General features: G+C 41.0%; 1 protein-coding gene across 1 annotated transcript; it reads left to right on the forward strand.

The window, feature by feature from the left end:
* The first annotated feature begins 935 nt into the window (after window positions 1-935).
* On the forward strand, window positions 936-14,905 carry farsb (phenylalanyl-tRNA synthetase subunit beta). The gene is made up of 17 exons (XM_006637582.3): window positions 936-1,047; window positions 2,273-2,328; window positions 2,510-2,664; window positions 2,843-2,912; window positions 3,485-3,600; window positions 4,098-4,248; window positions 4,739-4,847; window positions 5,116-5,186; window positions 5,276-5,337; window positions 5,419-5,470; window positions 5,717-5,778; window positions 6,046-6,253; window positions 6,358-6,438; window positions 6,685-6,777; window positions 7,031-7,148; window positions 7,564-7,716; window positions 14,219-14,905. Exons 1-17 carry the CDS (start codon window positions 990-992, stop codon window positions 14,368-14,370), a joined length of 1,767 nt encoding a protein of 588 aa, XP_006637645.1. The 5' UTR covers window positions 936-989; the 3' UTR covers window positions 14,371-14,905.
* The last annotated feature ends 311 nt before the right edge of the window (window positions 14,906-15,216 follow it).

Raw genomic sequence — 15,216 nt, forward strand, 5'->3', positions numbered from 1 at the left:
TTTTATCGTGACGACAACGTTACTCTTGACTAGTCCCGTTCAGGAGTCCACAGCGATGACGTTCAATGTACTGTTCATAAGAGAGAGTACATTAGGCGGCCATGTGTAAAATCCATGCGCTGGCAGAGAGCCGGCTATCGTGTCGAGGGCCGTACTAAAGCAAGTCTGAATCTGGCGCGGTTTAGAAAACACGATTGCTCTTAAGTGAAATGCGCCTGATTGACAGCAATGATTATAAACGTAGCTGTGCCCGCTGATTAAAAGTTTGGTTATCGTTGCCAAAACTATGCACATACCAAATACCACATTATTATGGAGGCGAGTGTAGTATAAAAACTAATTTAGGGTATGACGGTATCTAATTTTTCCATTATTTACAGCCGCTGTCCCTACATTACGATAAAGTATCTTTGCTTTTGCTGGTCAATATTGTAATACAACACGCTAATGTTTTTTGTTCAGCGGAGCGACATCTTTTGGGAACTTCGGGTACATTACAATAAAATCCTCTTTATCATTGTAATGCTGCATATTGTACACCCAGCTTAGGCAACACGGCTAGTGTTTTTAAGCTTTTGATTTTATATCATGTAGGATTAGTAACAGCTATTATTGTTAAGACAGACAGTAATACAACATTCCGGCCGTCGTACAGAAGTAGTCTTGGTTTATGTGACACAACCACATTCGACGTAGTAGGAATTTAATATTACGTTAATTCTGCAAAAGGACCCGAATCATCTTGTCTCACCTTGTGCCTAAATTGACATATTCAATATATCACATTCGACTTAAATGTTTCATTATTCTGGAGTTAGCTCTTATGATGTTGAATAAGATTATATGGTTAAACAAAAATGAGCGATAACTCTTTCAAGTAAAGTGTGACACAATAATTAATATTTTTCAGGCTTTTTCTTAGCCAGCCTACCCGGTATCACTGGGTCCCTAAGCAGAGGAAGAGAGGAAAAAAAGGGATAGCAGTGACCATGCCGACTGTCAGCGTTAAAAGAAATCTTCTTTTTGAGGCTTTGGGGAGAGATTACAGTGAGTATTTTTTAGATTAAATAGTGTACTGGATGTAATTTTAATAAATTACGCTATTTTGCAGTAGTCCGAAAGACCGTCAGATCTTAAGTAGCTCTATCCTGCACCCAGCTGACAGACCTCTGGGGGCTGGATGAACGAGAATGACATTTCGGTCTGCTTCTCTGCCTTTTTTTAATCGATCGCTTTATCGTCATGTCGCTTCCTTCTTTATTATTCACCAGAACCTTATTTATTGTAGTTGTCCACAGACAAGGGATTTAAGAGTTGCACTACTCTCCTGCCGCTGGGTGGAGTACAGCATCTGATGGTTTCATTGTGATTGCATCAGCTGTGCTGCTTATGTGTCTTTTATCATGATAAAAAATTAATATAATTACTTTTCCAGTGCGAGTTAATATACACCTACACATCATGTTTACGTGTTCCTGTACGATATTGCATTTTCAGCGCTATACCTACAATTCAAAATAAGACCATCGCACGTTTTATTGCTGTGCTCTTTAATTTCATTGTGGTAAATGCCATTATTGTTTAAATAGTTCATTATTAGTAAAACTGATCATTTGACATGATTTGACAGCAGTATCGCCGCCTTCTAGCCTGAGCTCATGAGATCCCGTAAGCTAAGCAAAGGGGGTTCTGATCAGTGCTGGGATGGAAGGTGTCTAAAGCAAGCTTGGTTGCTTCTGTAAGTGGTGTTGGTGGACCAGTAGGTGTCAGTCTTCTCTCTGGACCAGAAGGTCCAACGCTGTCTTGTAGGAGGTGTTGTCCTTCAGGGGGAAGTAGATCCCTTCCTATACATAAAGATCTTTGGAATGAAAGTGCAAGTGAATGCAATGAATTATTGTTATTACAGTTACTATTTCAATTAATTTAACTTGTCTCCAGTATAAATATATAGATGTGTGTATGTTTTTGTGCATTCCTCATAAGTAGGTCTTATTTTTAAGCAGTAGTTGAAAAGTATTTAAAAAATAAGTATAGTCTTAGATTCGAGATACTCAAGTTGCATTTTGATATGTAACTTTCTGTTTCTTGAAGCCTTTTATTCTTGTATTATAAGTCTGTTGAACAGCATCATCACCCTCGTATTTAATAACATTAAGATTTGATTGTTCTTTTTTTCACGTTTTTTTAAAGTTATATATTATTATTTTTTTAAGTTTAGTGCATTGCACTGGTTGTTCCTTCATGGTGTGTAATCTGTTTCGTTTGCCTTTAGCCGATGAAGAATTTGATGAGCTCTGCTTTGAGTTTGGACTGGAACTTGATGAAATTGTAAGTGGTCTTTTACCATATTCCTGCTTTTGTGGTCCTCTGCCATCGTGGTTCGCTCGTTTGTTTTGTCATTCTTCTCTCACAACTTGTTCACCCTGTAGAGTTAGTGTTTTGGGGGCAAAGACTTCAAACACTGGCTCTGGCCTATAACATTTCTGGGAAATGCATAACTGTCTTCCAGACTTCGGAGAAGGATATCATCAGCAAAGAGCAGGGAAATGTGAAAGCAGAGGGAGCCTCCGATGTCATTCTCTACAAAATCGATGTTCCCGCCAACCGTTACGACCTGCTGTGTTTGGAGGGGCTGGTCCGTGGGCTCCAGGTTTTTAAGGAAAGGTAACTCCACACACTCCACTGTGCTCCCCAGAAAGCTTTCGCAGGATTCCCGCTTACTGTTTGTTTCTCGGGATGGCAACAGCTGTGGCCGAGTTTTAGAATATAACAAAAGTGTGAAGCTCTGAATTTAGCTGAATGTATTGCTTAATCTAAAGCGCTCTTCCCATTTCCCCTTCAGGACAGAAGCTCCCAGGTACCAGCGAGTCAGCCCCTCTGGGGAGCCCCAGAGGCTGCTCATCACAGAGGAGGTAAGCTGTGAACAAAGCCCGAGGAATGTTACTCTTTACAGCAGGTTCTCTGAATTTCCCCCAGATTCCCAGCTCTCTTAAAAAGTCTATCTCGACTCCCGATTCGTTGGCAAAACATCTTCTTTAAAGACAAACGGCTGACAGATCAGTCCGCAAGGCTCACCAGTAGTTTGAAGCTCCGGACGTTGTCTGCCCTCTGCTTTTCTTCAGCGTCTGGCAGTAAAGTTTTAAAGACGAGGTTTTGAGCTCAACGCACTGATCACGTCCACCCCTGTCTGCAGTTCCACATGTACAGAGAAATAATGTGGGAGGAGAGCAGGCCAGCATCCAGCCGATGAGTAGAAAGCCTCAGTGGTATTTCATGTGTCTAAGCACAAAGAAATATCCGATGATCATTTCCCAAGGGAATGAAAGTGCTGGAGGTGGGGAAGGGGCTCAGAATTTCAGGTGGTTCGGTTTGCATGTGGTAAGTTTGACAGACTGCCCGCCGATCGGTTCTGCGACAGCAAGCTCGGCGTAGCGAGCGCCCGGAGAGAGAAGGGGCCGGGTTCACGTGTACTGCTCCCTTTCAGACGGCTCAGGTGCGCCCCCATGCAGTGGCGGCCGTTCTGCGCAACATCACCTTCACCCAGGAGCGTTACGAGAGCTTCATCGAGCTGCAGGAGAAGCTGCACCAGAACGTGTGCAGGTGGGCGGAACCCGGGCTTTTCTTCTCGCAGATAAGCGTGGATCAACGAGGAAGCTTTCTGAAACTCGCTCGCCCCCAAAAAAAATGTGCCTTAAAAATGGCGAAAGCACGAAATAAGACGTTAAAGCGCAGAACGAAATGCCAGCACTTCCAGTAAAGTAGAAGGGCTTCTGTCAAAGTGGTACTTTGCATTCTGATGAGCACAAGCATATATCATTTCAGTGATACTTTTTAGAGGTTTTTGCAACACACACCCCTATGTTGGCTTCTGAGAAAAGAAAAGATTCTTAATTGTTGTTGCTTAATATCATTCTCTTTATCTCTTCAAGTATTTTTGTATTAGGCTCAGCAGTGAAGGAGCTTCCTCATGTCAGACAATCTGAGCTATGGTGCACATGTGATATTCTGGCACTTGTTGTAGTGCTTTTTTTTTCTGTCTTGAGGTGAGTTCTTTGCAAGAATAACCAAGTGTCTCATGCATGTGTGTGCATAACTAGGAAGAGAACCTTGGTGGCAATAGGCACTCATGACCTGGACACCATAACTGGGCCCTTTACATATACAGCCAAGCCTCCAGGAGAGATCAAGTTCAAGCCCTTGAACCAGACCAGAGAGTACAGCGCTCCAGAGCTCATGAGCCTTTATAAGGTAAGACCTGAGAGAGATATTGCCACATTTAGCAGGGTATTCAAACATCTGAGTTACATTTGACAAAAACTGTAAATTGAAAATTTACCAAAAGTTTTCTCCTGACAAATATTTTAAAACTGTTTTTTTTTCTCGATGAAGGTGAATTGTTTATTTAAAAAAATACAAGATAAAGTGAGATTAATATTAATTAAGGACTTCTGTATTTGTAGGAGAGCCTTTTCTGTAAGTAGCATAGTACAGCTAAAATGCTAAATTCAACATGAACTGAAATATTTTGCGTGTTTTGCTTCCAACTGAGCAAAGTTCTGACCAGAATGTGGAAATGAAGCTAAACAAAAAACCGCTGTTTGGATAGCTTGTTATTCTCTTTGAGCTAAAGCCAAACCAAACCGCTATTTCAGGACCATCCTGTACAACAATGTGCTGTTGAACATGGATATGAGGCAGAGTCTTTTAAATGTAATACTAACATTTTTAATTGTTTTAGACTGATGGCCATCTGCGGCACTACCTTCACATAATTGAAGACAAGCCAGTCTACCCCATTATTTATGACAGTAATGGTATAGTCCTGTCCATGCCCCCTATCATTAATGGTAAGTGTGCACATGCTATCTACAGCTCTGCTTACATAGACTAAGCCCCTTAAAATATAAGAGAGTAGAGCAAACCCGACTGTTCAGATCCGATGTTTATTCTTATAGCCCTGTTATGACCGAAAATGGAAAGAATATGCCAAATGCATTGTCATATTAAAGCATTTTGAAGGGTTCTGTTTTTTTTCCTTTTCATTGTTGTTAAAGATGCAATAATACTTTTGTTGACATTAAAATGAAAGCTTGAAATTTTTCTTCTTGATTACAGGAGACCATTCAAAGATCTCTGTCAACACCAAAAATGTTTTTATTGAGTGCACTGCTACAGATCTTACCAAGGCAAGTGTATCTGAGTCTGAATGATCCCAATGCTCATTTCATTTGTTTTTTGTTACAAATCCGGTAGTAAGGTTTTTGTCTCTCTGCAGGCAAAAATTGTTCTGGACATGCTGGTTACCATGTTTAGTGAATATTGTGAGCAGCCTTTTACGTGAGTACATAATAATGACCTGAAATGAAACTTAAAGCTTGTGTTTTAATGCCTATCTGCTAATTCCTGCTTTATTTGCAGTGTTGAGGCTGCAGAGGTTGTCTATCCTGATGGGAATACCTGTATTTATCCAGTAAGTAAATGGACTCTTTCTGCCTGTGTAGGTTGCTTTTCTGTGCAGTGGTGTAGTATTTTGCACACATATTCTGAAGGAAAGCTTACCCACTTAATACAATCGAAACCCAAGAAAAAACCTTTTCAGATTGATGTTATGTTTCTTTAAAAAACTTTGGATTTTGCATCATCAGAAATTCCTCTTTGGTACTGACGTGGAGTGAAAACTACTTAATAAAAAGAACTTTTGTGCTTGTGTTCCAAGGAGCTGGCATACAGGAAAGAGACTCTGACTGGAGATTATATCAATAATAAAGTTGGCATCAAGTAAGTTGTGGAATTCTGGCGTCGGATTGCTCTGATTTTCGACAGCCATCTCTTGATTTAATGAAAAATAATCTGAAAAGTGATTCATCTCCTGGAATGAAAACGCTTGTACTTTGTCTCCAGTGGCAAAGACCATGACATAAATTGCAGAGACCAGAACAAACATATTTTCTGCTTAGGTACAGCACACGCAAGTTACTTTACTTTAAAATGTATGTATTATCTTGCTCTGCTGAACTGTCCTCCATTCCAAACTTGTTACGTCAGTGAGACCCCAGAGAACATTGCCAAGCTGTTGACCCGGATGTACTTGAAGTCAGAGGTCGTAGGGGAAGGGGGCGAGATAGAGGTGGAAGTCCCGCCCACCAGATCTGACATCATCCATGCGTGCGACATTGTGGAGGATGCAGCTATTGCTTACGGCTTTAACAACATCCGCCGGACCACACCTCGGACCTACACAGTGGCCAACCAGGTAATTAATTAATTAAGGAAAGGAAGAACAGACGGAGGTGGGTCTGTGGAAATGAGCGCTGGTTTGAAGCTCGAGTTCTGACTGAATCCTCCTCTTGTCTGCAGCTCCCGCTGAACAAGCTAACAGAGCTGCTCAGGCAGGATTTGGCTGCTGCTGGCTTCACAGAGGCCCTCACCTTTGCCTTGGTAAGTGTCAAGCAGCTCTCTGGGTCAATTTCTGTTCAACAACTCTGTGTGTCACCTGGTGAAGCCCATTAACAAAGCCTGGATTCCAAATGGAGCTGGAGCGATTTTCTGTTTTTTCTTTCTGTCTGTTCCAAATGAAAAGATAAAGATTATTGCTCTTTTTAAATGAGGTAGGAGACCCTGTTTAAATTAAGTGTTCTGCTAGTATAGAGGTCCATTGAAAACATTGTTTCTTCTTCTTCCTAGTGCTCGAAGGAAGACATAGCTGACAAGCTGGGCAAAGATATTTCTGTCACAAAAGCAGTGCACATTGCAAACCCTAAAACAGCTGAATTTCAGGTGAGAAATCATTTGGATATTATGATAATTTTATTCAACTTTATTTACTTATAAAAATACTTTATTTTGGTATATAAAGCATAATGCCAAAATGTAAGTCCCCCAAACACAAACAATATGATTTGACAGTGCTCAGCTGATCTGCCTACAAAAGGTATATTACCTGTCAAGAATGTCAAAAACCGATTCAAACTTGAGTTTTAGGATTAAAATGAAATTGCACTCAGCGACAATAACTTTTTCCTTCCACCAGGTGGCGCGCACCACCCTTCTCTCTGGGCTTCTGAAGACCGTTGCAGCCAATAGGAAAATGCCTCTTCCCCTGAAGCTCTTCGAAATCTCTGATGTGGTGCTGAAGGATGACACACGAGGTCCGTGACTAATTATAGTCATACAAGCAAACCACAACCTGTTGAGGAAAAAATAGAGTATTCCGCTACGGTTTTTTTTTAATGTTATGACTCATTTTTAAGAGTTTTTTTTTAAATCGTCATTTGCTGTTGCTTCTTATTCAGAGCTTTTGTTATAGTTCATATTGTTAATTTTGACGTTCAGCTCAGTTAAAACTCCAGTAGCCTCTTCACAACAGCCTATACAATTCCCCATCCAGCACACTCCATCAGTTTCATAAAAGACACCGCCCCCAGCAATTTTTAAACCCCATTTGCTGGTACTGAAAACAGGATTGGATCACGTAACACAATGAGTGGCTTAAGGAACAAGAGGTGAGGGAGCTGCTTGCTTTACCTTATTTTTCATTTTTCACCTCCACTTGTCCTGCCACAGATGTGGGTGCAAGGAACAACCGACGCCTGTGTGCCGTGTTCTACAACAAGAGTCCTGGGTTCGAGGTCATCCACGGGCTGCTGGACAGGATCATGCAGCTTCTGGAGGTGAAACCAGGCAGAGAGGAAGGGTACTACATCCAGGCTGCAGAGGGTAGGTGCCCTGTTTCAATACCCTGAAACTGTGACTGTTCCAGTAGTCCATCACGCACTGCATCAAGCATGTGGTGATACGCCATCGCAGTCCGCTAATACACAATGTTTAGGGGATCTTTGCAAATTTCTCTTCTGCATTTAAAAATACACAGATATGCGTAAAGTGCACGAAACATTCAGTTCATTAGATGTTACTGCTTTCTGAGATGGCAAAATTGAAATTGATCTCTTCTTAGCGAATGCGTGTTAGATTACGTACTTGCTGTCATCGTTGAGGTACTTTGTGATAGAGGATACATGTCTTTGAAACTTAATTGGGATTTTCCTCTTTAGTTATTCGGCATTGACTCTTGGGTACTTGCAGGGCAGAAAGGAGATCCTCTTGCGCTTCTGCACTTGTGCAGTAAAGATTCATCTTTCCAAGGTCATGGACGTTGACAGGCCACTGGCTTTCTGCATGCGTTACTTGGAGGAGTCCATTAATACAATCGATAGTGCCGCTTCGCTCTGAGGTGGAATTTCCTGCAGTCCTGATCTGGATGTGGTCCCAGTGAGTGCACCAGTCGCAGCGGCTGAGGCTGCCTCCAGGGGTCAATGTGTCTTTACTTCATCTCTTTTGACATCTGACAGTTTTCACTGTCTCACAGGCGTGATGGTATGAATTATCTGTTCAACATTTTTTTGCCAAATAAAAAGAGAGAAAAACAAACCCCTTTCCATCTGCAATCAAAGGTTTAGGGCTTATACCTGAATACCAGTTCTTTGTGTGATCTCTGGCAATGATTCTTGCCTAATGCAGATGTCTCATGTGAAATTAATGGACCTGGCAAAGTGTTAATGTTCATTAGGGGCATTAGAACGCTAGAGTCAGATGACTGCAGTGGGGTGAGCTTCTCACTTGTGATCCGAAAAATATTCATTGGTCAAGGATGCACTTTCAAAGTTGTTTTTTTTTTTTTTTTTTTAAATTCTAATCAACTTATTGCTGTAGTTATTTTGTGTTGACACTACCTTGGCTTTGGTTATTTTATCTCAGTAGCATTTATTGAAAATATGTATTTGTTTTGCTATGACTCATAATAGTCCATCGTGTTCACTGAATTTTGCTTGTAAACGACATGCATTTCTGTTCTATATTTATATACAGTATACAGTATGTGACCGTTTTATAGGGGGACTGTTCTCACGCCCACATTTACAGACCAGAATCATGGGAGATGAACAAGCTTTTGTCTTTTTAATCTGCTCTCACCAAGTGCGACCCTTCTTTCGAAGTTTACTTTGAGTAGTTGCTTAAATGTGTGAATATCGTACTGTAGGCTCGCTATGACAAATTACAGCCAAGAGGACGAACCGATGAAGACAAGGTCAGTCATTCAGAGGAACGTGAACGTGTCAGAGGTAGACTAGAAATAAAAAAATTTAGGAGGGTATTGGTATTTTAGGGGAAAGGCTTGTGAATAGCGTGTCTGTAGTTGAGGTTTGAAAACTGAAGCAGCTAACTGAACAGTAACTGGCAAAGTTTCAGGGTCCTCTCCGGCTCGGGCAAGGTTTGGAATATTGTATATTTAAAACCTTAACTACACGATCAACAGATGTTAGCAAAGCTACTGCAGAGGATAAAAGACACCCTTTCCTTAGCCCAGCGCAATGTTGTAATGCATTAAAGAAGGAGCATATCAACCAATAATTGATTTTCCAGCCAGTGCCATTAAAAATGGAGAATCTGGATATTCCGTAATGGGTCAGACCGTGATGCTGCAATTTGAGTTGTTGGCAAATTGAGGAGCTCCAGTTCCAGGAACATCCAAAGTGGGAATCCTCTTCAGTCCTGCAAAACAGGGAGTGCTGCATCCCAGCTTGACAGTCAAAGGGAAAAGCAGAAGAGCACATCCAGGCGTGCTGACAAACTGTTGTAGAGACTACTTTGTTCTGTGCTCTCCAGGACGTTGCTGTGTTTTCAATCAAAAACTCATTGGATCCTGATTCTGACATCCACTCGTTTTTTCTCATAACTGGTGTTGTCTTGTTTAGAAAACGAGAAGAGGCATGTTGTTGGGCATCTAAAGTCATATAGTGTAAAGAGATCCACTCGAGGCGTTCGTTTTGCCAGTTAAACCTTTCTCTCTCTACCCTCGGCACCGCATTCCAACAGGACCTATAATCTGTGCCCCCCTCACTATCCACAGCCACGTCGCCTCTGATCCGAAAGTATCACTGTTCGAGCGGCATCTGGTTCTATACTCTGCATCATGTTTTGATTTCATGTTGACTTGTTTGTGTTTATTAAAAGAAGAGTGGAAATTCCTTGAGGTGACTCGTTTGCCTCTAATGAAATTAGCCCTTTGACTGCTGTAGTTCTGAGTCTGTCTGTGGATTCTAGGAGTCTTCATTTGGCCTTACACTCCTAGTCCCGAGGCTAGTGGTGGAAAAGGCTTGAGCCAGTGACTATTCGAGCCAGTGGCAAAACAACACAAAGGCACCTTTGTGGCAGAGTTCAGCTCCAGCCCTACAGTTCACAGCTAAAGCATTTTTATTGATTTTTACATTTTAACATTATGGATTTCAAGTTGTTGTTTTTTTTTGTGAAATGGAGTTTTAATTGCATGAAGATGCATGGGAGCACATTTCTGGGCTGAAATAACAGCACTGAAGTTACTAATGTGTGTCCCCAGTTTTGGCAGTCGGCTGTGTCGAGTGTAACATGTTTCAGTTGTTTCCTAAGATGCAGTATGTTAAAATAAATATGGCCCGCTGCACGTGCTATGTTTGAATTGTTGAACCCGAAGGGCAGTAATGTATTCTTGTTAGTCTGCCAGTGCTTATGGGTAAAGAGCACAAAAGATGATTCTGCAGTGATGTGGTTGCATTTTATTTTATCCCAAATGTGGATTGATTTATCTGGTCTTTGAAAAATGGCTTTGTCATTTCCCGATGAAACAAACATGAGACACCCCCTGTTTTGGCTTAAAGTATATAATTAGCCTTTACAAAGGCTGCAGTCAAAAGGAATTTAAAAACCTATGAGTCTTGCTCATTGCTCGAGTCAGTGTCCAGTTATCTGCTTGTGTCCATTTAACTCTGGTCCATATGTTCTCAGGGCCCCTAATGTTACCTTTAAACACATTTGGCCAGTCAGTCCAGTCCAAGGTCCTAACCTCCAAGGCTCATAATGTCATAATGAGACACCTGTGGGAAGCTGCAGATGCTGGAACATACGGGTGAAATTGCCATGTTCCCTAGAGCCCTTACAGTTGTGTTTAGTGTAAACTGACCTGAGCTTTGTCTCGTCAAGCCTTAAAAAAAAAAAGAGGAGGAGAAAATGGACAACGTTGGTGGGCATCTGGAAGGAAGTGTGCAGTGGGAATTCTGTTGAAAGTGCAATATCTGAAAGTGAAGAGATCCTAACAGGCGTGACAGGCAAGATGCTATCTAGTGGTCTGTAATATCCCTTAGGATCTACGGACTGCGGCGTTGGTATCCATGTCAAATGTGGTAATTAAGGATGAGTGCCGTTTTGTCTTGTGTACATAATAAAGGGGGAAGGATATGAAGAGTCTGAAAATAATTATGGCAGTACTATAGCTTTACCTTGGCTGTCATTTTCATTCTGGTTTTGAACCAGGTATGTGTGTATTAGAATATTTTCCAATTAAAGCAATAATCAGATTTTAAAAAATGACCTGTTTAGCTTTATCAAATTAGACATGTTTAACAATTGTCAGTGGCATATTGTTAGTCTGGTTTTGCAATGCTACCAGTCAGTTAGTAGCAAAAACATATTATGGCATTGCGGTGGTTGATTAGTAAAGCATTGGAATAATTGCTTACCTGATAATTCCATTCAGTACTTGATGCTTTTTAAGTGATTTCAGTGTTATAATTTAGGGAACAGTTTACTACACTGCCTACATTTTAGATTCTTTTTCCAAATCATTAAAATGTAAAGCCTGCAATTTTGCATTTCAGGCAACGTTACATTACATATACGACAACAGTATGAGTCAGGTGGGACTATTTGTCAGAAGATCTCTGCTGCACCACTTCGGTAAAATACAAAGAAAACACTGGAGGCTGAATGAGGTTATCGGTAGAATGAGAGGGAAGAACAAGGTCAGGAAGAAGCGATCAACATTACTTGTGTTCCAGTTGTAAATAAAGGAGAAACGCTGAATAGTTCAATTAAGTTGAGCTTAAAAGGAAACAGTCACAGTACAGTTTTTGTGTTTCTGACTATTAAACCAGATCAAGTTTAAAGGGAGCATCCCATGATCAGATTGAACTCTGTAAACATTAAGCCCAAAGGGTATGCAAGCAGATTTGGCTACATTTAATAGGCTACTGTAACAGTGCTATCTTTCGCATCGACTCAGAAGACAAAGGGAGAATATTTTTCAGCTCCGGAGGGAATGAATTGCTAACAGGCAAACGGATTGATAGAATTTTTCTTTACACGATAGGCGAGTGATTAGAAACTAAGCAGTGCAGTCACTCACATTGAACTTTTGTAGATACATTCTTCAACTTGCAAAAGCATTGTTTTATTTTTATTTATAAGATCTATTTGGCTTGCAGCTCTTCTGTTGATGAAAGAACAGGAAACAGAAGATGTAATGCTTGATTTGCTGTGGAGCTATATGAAGAGCATCATTTGCTTAATCAGTTTTCTAACCAACATTAAGGAAACCTCCAAAAGCCTTATAAAAACTATTTCCCTGTCCTGTAATTTCTGGCTGTTGTATCCCAAGAGGAGTACATTTACTGTGGGATTCATCTGGACGTACTAGCTGCTATTTTACAGTGCTGTGCTTCAAATCTGGAACTGCGTTATAAAAGGTACCTATGTTTCAGTTCAGTTCAGTTTATTGTCATATGCACAGGTGCAATGAAATGCTTATTTGGATGTTTGCTCCGTTACAAGGAGATTAAGGAAACACCAAAAACATTAACGCAGAACAGCAGCAGCAACAACAAATTAAATAACATACAACTTAAAAAAAAACATCAGTGAGAGCCAGTGGTAGGGGCTCAGTAATCTGACAGCTTGTGAGAAGAAAGTGCTCTGTAAGTGTAAGGATTATTATAATGGTAGGACAAAAAAAATAATGCAAGTCAGGGAGAATGCAGATCGTGCTCTGATGTATTTTAAAAATTCTCTCACAGTGCTGTTTTATGAGCCTTCCAGTTGAGTGACAACCTTAGTCATTAGAATATTCTAGTTTCTATCAAGTAAATAGGATTAAAAGTAATCCTGCATGCAGACATAAAAATAAAAAAAAAACACTTGTTCATTTATAAACATATCACTGAGTTGCATTTAATCTGTCTAGCCAGATGCATAGTGGGCACATAACTGCTGAAGTGAATTTTATATCTGACAGTTTAATGGTTATTTTAATCTTCTTTTTATCCAAATATGAGAGGAAACATGCCATTTCTTGTGTGCAACACTTCTTAAATTTAGAAAAACTTGTATTGATGGGAGATCTATATTGATTGCAAAGGAACAAGTAATAGGTTTATTCCATGCTAAAAAAAAGAAGAAAGAGAACACAACGTTTCGGCCGTGGAGCCTTCTTCAGGTGTTGACACACCTGAAGAAGGCTCCACGGCCGAAACGTTGTGTTCTCTTTCTTCTTTTTTTCAGCATGGAATAAACCTATTACTTGTTCCTTTGCAGCCTACGCATGCTGACGCAGCTACCCACCTGATCTATATTGATTATTTACTGGTTCTTGGTTTTTGTGTATTGAGGTAGTGTCTAAGTGCACATATGTCAATGGGTCTGTCAGTCGTTTTCATGCCATAACTTCTATCTTGCCTGCTTGCTTGGAATTGCGTCAGAAGGATGTGGAAGGAAGATATTTCACATCTTAAAGAAAGTGATTATTGAGTCCCCCCAACACATCAAGTCTTTGACGTTTAATTAGGCTGCAAACGTGCTAAACAGAGCCCAGTGAAGTGGATTACTGAACAAAGGGTTCCTTCATTGTCATCAAAGAGAGGCTCTGGGTTCATCACGGAGGCTATTTCAGGTTTTGGGAGGGCACTTTCAAAGGTACTATTTAACTTGTTCAAGCCCTGGAGTCTCATAGAAATTAAAAGTCTGACCCAGACAGTCTATTGCCTGTGTAGTTTGCCTGGAGTCTTTGTTTTTTATCAGTCTGGCATTATTTATTACCAGATAACCTAGTGAGCATCCGTTCACATCCATAGGCGTTGCCCTCCCACATCACAGAAGGCGAATCACACAAGTCTTTTTGTTTTGCCTTTGAAAAAAGCTATGAAACGTCCCTCTTCATTACGTTTGTTTTGTGTTTTTGTGTTTGAAATGTTTTTTTTTAAAGAAAGCAGAACTTCACTACGGTCTTGAGCGCATCTTTTCAATTTAAGACTTGGGCCGCTGTAGGATCTCTCGGCAGGCCGGGATGATTCGACTTTGCGAACGTTCTCCTTTCCGGTGATGGATAACCGGGAGATGTGCTTTGTTTTGGGATCAGATTCCACCTTTTTCCCCGGTCGCTGTGCGGAGATCTTCGCCCGAGGCCGGAATGTTGGAAGACTGGGCGTCCTGCACCCGGACATCATCACCAGGTTTGAGCTGACAATGCCTTGCTCAGCTCTGGACCTCGACGTCGAGCCCTTCCTGTGAGGCAGCAAACCCTCTGCCCCCCTCATCTCGGCTCCAGGATCATCAGCTGACAGCGCCTTGGTCTCTTCTTATAAATATTTCACAGGCCTGCAGGAGTACTGTGTCTAGTGCAGCGATTACAGCCACCCAGCCACTTTCTGAAACCCAATAGGTTACTGCACAGTGCAAAGCAGCAGCCAGTTGAGTGCTGCAGGATGAAAATGTCTCATCTAAGCATATCCCAGGGCTGGAAATATCACTTTGTTCCTTTCCCCTTGGAATGTTGCTAGCCCTTATCATATGAAACCACGTGGCTCAAATATAAATTGAATAAAGTATTCTAGCCTTCGCATATCTCGGTCGGCATCTGTTTTGTCAAATTGACAGTTGCACACATATCGCAGTCATCTTTATTAATGGGTAAGTTGCTGCACCTGTTTCTAGTTTGTGCTGTAAAAATAGGCTTGTATTAGAAGCAGTGTTGGAGAATATCACACATGTTTTGAGCCATTCACATGGACCTGTGGAAATGGAATAAAAGGAATTCCCCATGTTACGCAGACTTGGAGAATTAATGCATAATGACTATATTTGCATAATGTCAGCAGAATTATACCAATGACCTTTCGCTAATGCAGGTTAAAATACATAAAAAGCTATGGTATTGGACTGTCTTTTGCAAGAGATGAACCTATGTGGATTTATGTCGTTTTGTTTCTTAACTGATTGTTAAAAGTGTGGTGTAAAAATCTGGCCACGCGTAGAGTTGGAGAGCCCTCTTATTTGCTGAAAGCCAGCAAAATGGCTCCTCAGCATCTTAAGCCTGAAAGAATAAGGGGAGAAGACGGTGTCACACTAACTAGCTGA

Source organism: Lepisosteus oculatus, chromosome 13 (assembly GCF_040954835.1).
Source record: "Lepisosteus oculatus isolate fLepOcu1 chromosome 13, fLepOcu1.hap2, whole genome shotgun sequence".
NCBI classification, from domain to species: domain Eukaryota; kingdom Metazoa; phylum Chordata; class Actinopteri; order Semionotiformes; family Lepisosteidae; genus Lepisosteus; species Lepisosteus oculatus.

Coding starts and splice junctions, on each gene's coding strand:
- farsb (XM_006637582.3), top strand. CDS start 990: ATGCCGACTGTCAGCGTTAAAAGAAATCTTCTTTTTGAGGCTTTGGGG. Junction 3,601..4,097: donor CTGCACCAGAACGTGTGCAG/GTGGGCGGAACC, acceptor GTGCATAACTAG/GAAGAGAACCTTGGTGGCAA. Junction 5,471..5,716: donor GGAATACCTGTATTTATCCA/GTAAGTAAATGG, acceptor TTGTGTTCCAAG/GAGCTGGCATACAGGAAAGA.